Source organism: Lepisma saccharinum, chromosome 2 (genome assembly GCF_977018435.1).
Source record: "Lepisma saccharinum chromosome 2, izLepSacc3.1, whole genome shotgun sequence".
Lineage (NCBI taxonomy): Eukaryota > Metazoa > Arthropoda > Insecta > Zygentoma > Lepismatidae > Lepisma > Lepisma saccharinum.
In genome coordinates, this window is record NC_139230.1 from 83688707 (window position 1) to 83698268 (window position 9562).

General features: G+C 38.3%; 1 protein-coding gene across 1 annotated transcript; it reads right to left on the reverse strand.

Annotated features, from left to right (window-relative positions):
- Positions 1-255: 255 nt before the first annotated feature.
- LOC145984075 (serine/threonine-protein kinase pim-1-like) lies at positions 256-7459 on the reverse strand. Its single transcript, XM_083117465.1, has 7 exons — positions 7219-7459; positions 6614-6723; positions 6279-6326; positions 5735-5998; positions 5070-5169; positions 2597-2773; positions 256-2128 (listed from the first exon to the last, which is right to left on the reverse strand). The coding sequence occupies exons 1-7, from the start codon at positions 7304-7306 to the stop codon at positions 1920-1922; spliced, it is 996 nt and encodes a 331-aa protein (XP_082973591.1). The 5' UTR covers positions 7307-7459; the 3' UTR covers positions 256-1919.
- Between the last annotated feature and the right edge of the window lie 2103 nt (positions 7460-9562).

Here is a 9562-nt window from a genome sequence, read left to right on the forward strand (position 1 = left end):
TTGGATAAAGGAAGCAACTCTATATAATACTATGAGATTTTGGTTCCAACATTTTATAACAAATATAAGACTACTACCAGGGTAAAGTCTTTCGAAGTAGATGCATCTTGATTAGCACATCTGTATGTGGAGTCTCATTATGATCAGAATCTGCTACAAATATAGAAAAGCGTCCTTGAAAATCAGTCATTTCAAACTCTTCTGTAAGATCTTTGGTACAGATTAGGAGATGTTTTGGGTTAATAAGAAAGCAAATTAAGTTGTAATTAACATTCATTTTACAAGTTTTATATAAAAAATACAACTCCTTTCCATTACCACTTTCAGTTATGTACAATTCACACAACAAAGTAGAAAGATTTTGCTACAACTAACTCCTAATACACAAAGTCAATTCATTAACTGACTTTTGCTGAAAAATACTGTAAGACAGCTGGATTGTTTAATCCTTCAGACTATTACCAACCTAATGCAACATAACAATAAAGGTTGGGAAAAATTCAATTGCATTGCATGTGCCAGATGGCTTTCAACCACCTACAAAACTCATAGGCAATATATAAATATCACATATGACAAGCTGATGGGAACTTGAAAAACATTTCCATGAATAAAGCAAAACCTCACATGCGCGGGTAATGGATGCTTCACAATGATCAAACTGTTATCTTAAAATGACAGTCTAATACCTTGGTGACATAAGCACCTTACAACAACTGGAAGATGAAATTAAACATACCTTAATCCATATACAACACTGGATTAGCAATGCATAGAAAAATACTGCATTGTTGTATTTCATGTGTAATACTGCAAGTCTTCATAATTTAATTAAACAATAAATACCAATAAATAATCTAAAACAAAAATTAAAATTTCAAAGAAAAGAATATCTTATTTCTTTGCAGTTCAAACAAGTGTAATAAACAGAGAAGAATTAACTTTCAATTTGCAAGTATGCAAGGTTTTACCATACCGTTCAATGAGAATCAATGAAAAAATTGATTAATAAAGTTAGTGTGGAAACCAACAAAAGTAAACACAACCAACTTCTGTTTACTGCAGTCTTCTTTAAATAAAAATGAGAAAGAAATATAACCTACTTCAACATTTTTTAAATATAAAACATGATGGAAGTCGAGCACTTCTTGCTTACTTAAATATACATTAGTTCATGCTTAACACTTGCACGAGATTTGAGAATATTTCTTTCTTTTAAGTCTTCAATACAATTAAGCCTGAAACTGCAACTTCGAACAGTAACTTCCATTGGAAGCAATCAGTACTAATATGTCCAACATTGAGAAAATGCGAGGTTTCAACAACACAAGACTACTGTCACTATGTTTATCAGCACAGAAAATGTTCTCTGAACATTTCCTGTCTCCTTCCTCAGACATTCTGAGCATTAAGGTAGGGGAGGGGCAGTCTGCAAAATAAATACGAAATGACTAAGCATGTACAAAAAGTCTTGATATCACCAGCTGATATGCTTTGAAACAAAAGCTCAGACCCTGGTTATCTGTGAACAGTTTTGCTGGCCTTTACATGCATTTAACATTTGTGATGAGATGATGAACACTATTTACATTTGATGAAGATGACTGGAACATTCGCCTTCCACAGTAACTCACTAATAGCAGTCACCAAACTGTGTCACATGAGCATTTGGCTTGAATATATATCTTTATATATGAATACGTATATAATGCCACTTCATAGCATAAAGTCTCCCAGCAATAGTCAACAAGATTCAAAAGGACACCTGGAGCTTAGAAGAAAGGCAATATTATATAAATCATCACAGCCTGGCCTCTTCGGTAAACACCAGCTCCCTTTCTTCACCTGTTGGGCACTCCCTTCCTAAGCCCACACATTTGGCTATTGCAACTTAGTCCTGACTAATTCAAGCATTGTGGTCAAATGCTTTCTTGGGAGGCTGTAGAGGACTGGTCTAATGAGTCTTGGTCCACTGAAGATCTTCGGGGAATAGCTCCAGGTATCTGTGTGGGGCTCGACGTTGCATTATCCAACTTGCAGTTCATCCAAGGATGGTGCAGGATGTCCTCCAAATTCGGTCTGTCACTGGGCCTAATTTGGAGGCACTGCCTGATCAAATCTTGGCATTCTGGAAACACAAGAAAAACATGTTGTAATAATCTAGGAAATGAAAAACCAAACATTATAAATAATTATTTTTCAAACATATGTAGTTACTTTCAAATGAAACTTTATTGGATCAATAAAGCATGCAACGATGATTTACTTAAAAAATAAAGTGTCACAAATTTGAACTGTAAATGAAAGCATGAAGGTGATTAATTCCAATAGTAAGGCATAAATGATACCTGGAAAAGCTACTGTGAGACCACAATTACTGGTGTTTTCAAACAAGGGAGGAAGAATTGACTTTTTGAAATTAATTATGCAATTACTTTTATCAAACCTTGGCAGTTGCCACATAAGTCACATGATTGCTACTTTGTCAAAGAAGTTTGTTTTCAGTTCAATTTATGTTCAGGCAGGCCAATTAGGATGCCATTTGTGCATTTCCAGAGATTTTCAACAGCAGGTACAGATCAATATTTAAACTTACCACAGGAAAGATTTGTTCGGAAGTGTATCTCAGCCTTTATTATCTCTTCATCCTGTTCAAATGGAACATCGCCACACACCATCCCATACAAGAGGATTCCTAAGGACCAAACAGTTGCCGTCCGACCATGATACCGACTGAACCTGATCCACTCAGGGGGAGCATAAACTCGTGTTCCTAAAAATAAAAAATAATAAAAAAATGAAGAGAAGTTCTATTTGTGAAATCAGCACAATTAATATAATAGTTACTCAGTAATGACACCAGAAAAATGACTGAGGTGGTGAATTTTGTGGGTTGGGGAGGCAACATATCAAGAGTAAAACTTACATTTAACATCAAGTGTAAAACACACATTTTGTTGGAGATAAAGTTATTGCAAAAAATATTTTTCCCTCCAACTGTACATTTCTGCTGTCACCACTGTTAATAACTAGGCCTAACTCATTAATATAAAATTAAATGCTCTAAGAATCTCGAATTTTTAACTAAAAAAATAAATAAAAGGAAAAACCTCCCAGTAAACAGTGGCGTGGGAGGCAAGAAGCTTGCAGGGATAAGAAAAATCTCATCCTAGCCAAATTCCACATCATTTTATATTTCATTAAATAACTTTCCCTTGCTGTGAAATGTTAATAAAATAATAACAGGGGCAAAACCTCAAACAGTTGCTTTGCCTATTAATCAAATGACAGAATAGAGAGAGAAACGCTTGAAAAATTAATGCAATATCTATTGTGGTACTTTGAAAATTTTCTAAGGGGAATCCATGTTTTTTTTTTTTTAGGAGGATTTGAGTTATATATATCCCCGTATATAACAAGCCATACACCTTAAAAGTAACACCATACGCCAATGTTAGAGTCAAGTTTCCTATATAAACATGATAAGAGAGAGAGAGAGAGAGAGAGAGAGAGAGAGGTGAGAATTGATATCTACACTCTATAGGATATTCATGGAGGGTGGGGGGTGCCTTTCTCTTTAGTGACTATATTTAGCAATTTTTCCTACATTTGATATTATTTTTAGGAATGCTTGGCCAAACAGGGGTAGAGGTCATGACCCTCGCCCTTCCTCCCAGGCGAAATTACATGCATAGCGTTTTCTAGGGGAAGGGGGGGAATTAAGGCACAGCCCCCTCCAAAAACACTGCTTCATTTCGAAGTTATTGTTTTTTTTTTTTTAAAAAAATAGGCTATGCATCATCTTACTTCCAATTCAGTCCCTTAAAACAATTATTTGAAAACGTTACAACTTGAAGTGATTTTATGTATGTAATATATATCTTTGGAGGAGGTAAACCCCCTTCCCTTTTACGCCCAAGCATCACGTGCATACATCTTTACCACCTGGCCTTTTGGATCTGCACGAAACACAGAACACTGTACTAAATTGCACTCGATGCTACTACTAAACGTCTAAAAATTCTGTCTCCACGAATGTCCGAAATATTACACATATCATAATTTCCAAATGAAACAGAACTTAAAATTTGCTCAAGTGCACAGTTCGCCAACGTCACTGCACTTTGCAGAACCCACAAACACATTCGCTTTGCCTAGCGGACCTGCGTTGAAACCGGTTTGGGCTGAACCTTAGCCAGTAGAGCGTGAAACCTGTTCGCAATATGAACATGGCCTTGCCTGGGGATGTGCAGAGCCCGCCTCCTGAAACTCCTTCATACAAGTTATGCAAAGAATAATAGTGTGTATGTAAAATTAGCAACAATCGCATTCTTTGACATTTTACCCTCGAAAATTAATTTACGAAAATTTAAGGTACCTAACCTTAACATTGTAATTGTCGACAGACACCACATCTAGATCTATTATTATTTCAAGCTGGGTTCCTCAAAATTCATATAGTGTGTATATATAACAAACGCGACACATTTTCTTAGCAATTCTTCAAAACCACCAAAGGCCGGTAGTTGTGGAAGTGGGGGTGGACGATCAATAAACACTGACTTGCTAAGAACTCCCCCGCAATACGTGTAGTGTGGGCGGTTCAGTTCTGCGGTAGTAGTCCCCAAATGCAAAAATTTGGGATTCTTAATTGCCTAACATAAGAATTCGACGCGTATCCTACACCCCCTTCAACCAAAAGCATAAAACAACGTCCTGCCTAGCCACGGCGGCATCGTAGGAAGTATCATCTTTCATTCAACGGGGAGAATCTCGCGAAGTACATGCTCGCCCCCTTCTCCAACCCGTGACAGCAGCTCGAAAATGCCGGGCGTATCCCGGGTCTGACCAACCGATCAATATCACTGCACAGGAAGCGACGCCCTGTCTCGACGCTAGGCGTCTGCCCCTTTCCCCATGCACTCGGGTCTATCCCCGCCCCTTATCTAGCCAAGACTGCAAAAACCCTACCAATGATGCTGCCCGTCAACATACATTAGGGACTGCAACAATACTATTAGACAAAGTTAAGAAGAAAAAAAAAAGAGAGAGAATGTTTTGGTACTCACCATCGAAGTCTGTGTATGGCCCTTCCCTCAGGTATGTTCCAGAACCAAAGTCGATCAACTTCAAGGAATGAGACTTCAGATCCACCAAGATGTTTTCATCCTACAAACAACAGCGAACACTTTGTTAGAGGTTTCCATTCACTTTAAATCACGCGCACAATTGCATACATTTCCTTCTATTTTATTATTTCACCAATTTATATTAATAGACGCTACGAGCAGGTTAAAACGAAAGTGGAAACTAACTGAATGAACTAATTGATATCAATTTGTTAAAAAAAAAAATTGACTCAAACAACGCAAGGCGACCCAATGCACTTATCGCCCGTGTTGTTGTTATATTTGCAAGGCAAAATTAATATAGCTTAAAGCAAAGTCAAGAGAAAAATCCGAAGCAAAGGAAAATATCAAAGGCTTGCCGGAATCGCCAGTAGCCCATGCACCCAGAATGTATATGCCAGGCTACCGCGACTGCACATGAAATTACAATCTGGACAAAATCGCAACTCATTTGAAATTAATCTGATTCCAAACCTGCTCATTATTAATTAGAAATTAACCTGCTCAGTAAAGTTCACTTTCACGCGAGATTCAATAACGAAAACACAAGCACACACTCGCTGGCATGAAGGGAGAAGCAAAGAAAACACTTCACTAATCCTCACCTTGATATCCCTATGAATCACACCAGCTTTGTGGCACTGGATCACTGTTTCCACAACTTGCTTAAAGAAACTGCGGGCAACCGCTTCCTTGAGAATAACTTTCTCTGTGATGTAGTCGAATAGGTCTTTCACTGGTTCTGGACGTTCCATAATAATAATGCAGCTGTCTGTGCGTTCATAATAGTCCAACAACTTGATCACACCCGGGATGTGAGCCACTTTCTTCAGTAAACAGACTTCCAGTGGAACTCGTTGGCCATTTAGCTGTAACGAGACAAAATATTGTGCATTAAAAAACAGAAAAAAGTATTTACAACTATAAAATATCACCCTCGTCCATCAACTAGAACACCTCAATTTGAAAGGATAAAACATTATATCATTAGTTTCATTTCAAGTATGGTAAAAACATTAATCACGTCCAAGTTCAAGTTTTAAAATTAAAATGCAAAGGTGTTTGTTGATAAAAGTTTGATCTACTTCTCAGAATTAAAACAGAAGTGCAACTCTTGACAGTAAATAAACAGACCGTAAAGCAACTAACCTGCGCCCAATCCGTGACTTTTTGCTTAGATACGTGTTTGATAGCCACCTGCAACAACAGAGAACAAAATGTTAGCTACGACATATAACTATAGTATATAAGACTTTTTAACAAGTTAAATACAGCAAGCACTACACATGAATGATAAGTTGAATTTGGGCTATTTGCATTTTTTTTTAAAAAAATAGAAATGTTCCTCTAATAATTAATAATTCCTTCTTTTAGCCCTCAATCAAAGTAACAGCTGTACCATTTGTTATAATTATTACGCTGCTACTGTGAACAATTTGTTGTAAACTGAGAAAAGGAAAATGATAAAATAAAATTCAACTTACAGAAGCTCCATCGCGTATCCTAACTCCAGAGTAAACGGTTCCAAAGCCACCTCTTCCAAGTACGTTGCCAACACGGTACGCCCTTTCAAATGGTTCACGGTGAACGAGAACTGAAATTAAAAAAAAGAGAGAAACTTTGTTAATATCGAGGACCAGACTGGCAACGCGTACATAACAGTAGTCAGAGTCATGAGTGAAATTACACAAGAGACGTAGTGCTTTCATTACGAATTATGATTTCGTCAAATTACTTTTTAGATAAATAAATTAAGAACTGTGCATTCCTTTCTGCAATTATAGCTGAAAGGTGAAATTGCTGACACAAATTTTCTTTTACTTAATCGCGAGCGAAGCTTTGCTTTCTAGGTCAAAGTATGGCAAGAGAACGGATGTAAACAAACGTCACAGCGTTTCGTTACATATCTTAGTTACTGACCTACGTGTGAGAGTAAAACTAGTACTTCTAATTTTGTAGAGACGTATTCAGAGCAATCAGTGTCGAAGAAAATCCAACGTACACAACACACTTCACCAACAAAACGCTATCTTCCATTCATTCATTCTGTCGCAGGATGTAAACAGAAATGAAAAGTTCGCTAACTTACCTTGGCGTTCCTTTTCACAGTAAAAAGGCCCATTTCCATTTGTAGTAAACATGTTAGGTATCTTCCTAGCTAACATGGTAACATCCATGAGTGGTGATGTAGTTAAAGTACAGTCACAACACAACACAAGTAAACTATATATCGCAATCGCTAGCGACGGTCCGTAAGCACGGCACAAAATTCACTCCCGTTTTCCACCTCGCTTACGATGATACTACTGCTGGCCGTTGAACTGCACTGAGTTTCACGATGTTAGTCTTCCTACGCTTGGCGCGCTCACATTCAGCAATACATCTGGCGTCATAAATCACGAAATAGTTCTTGATTAACCGAATCCCATAAATAAGAGATACTTTTTCATGTGTACTTTCAATCTCAACCAGTGAAAATGTTAGATTTTATTGCGTACCGTAGCATTTTGTTAGCAGACATGGCACTATTTCTTTGCTTTCGCGGAAGGCTTGTCTGGTGTAGAGGCGGCGTGAATACGTCACACGGGCTGCCTGGTATGAAAATTACTTACTGCATTCCTGTCCCGCCAAAACGAACCAATCAGAAGATACTACGAGCAGCAAGTAATGTCCAATAGTAGCAGCGCGGTAGATCCTAGAAAAAGAAGCACGATTATTTTTTTTTTCTCTCGAGTTGGAAACTCCAGCATTCCCAGCAAGGTGGTATACGAAGAAAGATGACGGGAGGCGGAAGGGGGAAGGGAGGGAGGGGAAGAGGAATTCTTGCAAAAAAAAAGGTACCGCCGCGCGACAGCAAGAAATAGCAAATCTACCACCTACTTTCACTGAAAGTCGGCGGTTCATATGTACTGTACAAGTGGGGAGAAGAGATTAAAACAGGCGTTTTCTGATGGGTTAAAAGGAAAAGAACAATTAATGAACACAACTCGAATAATTTCCACACCACCCGCGTGCTTCGCCTGTATAATACTTCCTGTATCGTTCTGCTACTCAAACAACCTATTCCACTGCAAAACTGCGTAAGTCGCGCCATGTGATCATATTTTTGGGTTATGTATGTTCCTGAAGCAATGCCTTTTAACAACACGCGTATGTTTTGGTTGTATTTTTAAGAGGTGGGCCCCAACTTTGTAGTCATAGGTACTGAACATGAACGCTTAATCAGGCACGTTGCCACTGGGTGGGCTCTGGGGGACTGAACACTTCCCCCGGAATCGTACAAATATGTAATTTAAATTGTCTATAGTGGTAATTAATTTTACTTAATTAACAGGATTAAGCATTTTGTATAATAAGTTGTAATATACTGAGCAATTTATCTTGAGGGTTTATATTCCCTCACACTTGTTCGCTTTTACATGGCGGCTGCTGATAAGGGATGAGCCCCTCCCGAAATAAAAATTCTGGCTACGAGTCTGCGCTTAATCGACCAATATGCTTTATCTGAAAATCTCTGAAGTAGGCTTTTTTATATGCAGGATGGAACTTCGTCGTGTAATATTTTGAGAGTGCTTTTAGTGTTGGACTCACAATCCTATGGTCACAGGTTCGGGCACTGGCATCCCTTCGTCAAATACATCTAATCGCCGTTCATTCTCATCGCTGCGATTAGCCAAAACATGGCAGGAAAGTGACGCTAAATAAGGAAAATACTTAATGGAGAAGATTTGTACACAGCTCCTTGCTGGTCAGTGTTTAACGCTAACAACACATTTTAGGATCTTCGAAATTCCATGTCAGGTGCTTCTTTTTAAGCTGCTGATTTTTTAAGCTAATATTTCGATCGAGCGAAATGCTTTTATCATTTCTAGCCTAATTTTTTTCGCACGTTTTTCCCGGGGGTCGTGCCGTACTTACACTCAACTGACCCACAGATGGCAGCACACAACAAATACCTTCTTCCCCAAGGCCAGTGCTCCCTTGACGGTTTCTTTGCGAAGTACCAGACTGAGTTCCCTTGGATAAGTAAGGGTTCACAAAAATGTAACAATACCTGAATTGATGATTTGTGAATTTTGCCTATCATATAGACATGCAAACACACACAGCGGGAGAATGAGGGTGTAGAGATATCCTATCTGACATGACCTTTAAACCGGAATGTAGTGAGTGATTCGTGTACACAATTACGAAACGAGGGTTCTGAGTTTGAAACAGATAAATGGACATAATGGAGATTTAAAATTTCTTCAGTTTTGTATAAATTGACAATAATTACCTATTCCACTAGCTCTTGCAAGGGACAGAGGGGGAGGGGTGTGACACCGAACCTTATAACGTATCAACCGAGCCTCCCATGCAGAAGAAGCGTGCTTGTAAATTTGACGCCGTGTTGTTTATGAGAATACCCTGCCATCTGTTATCCGCGAAAG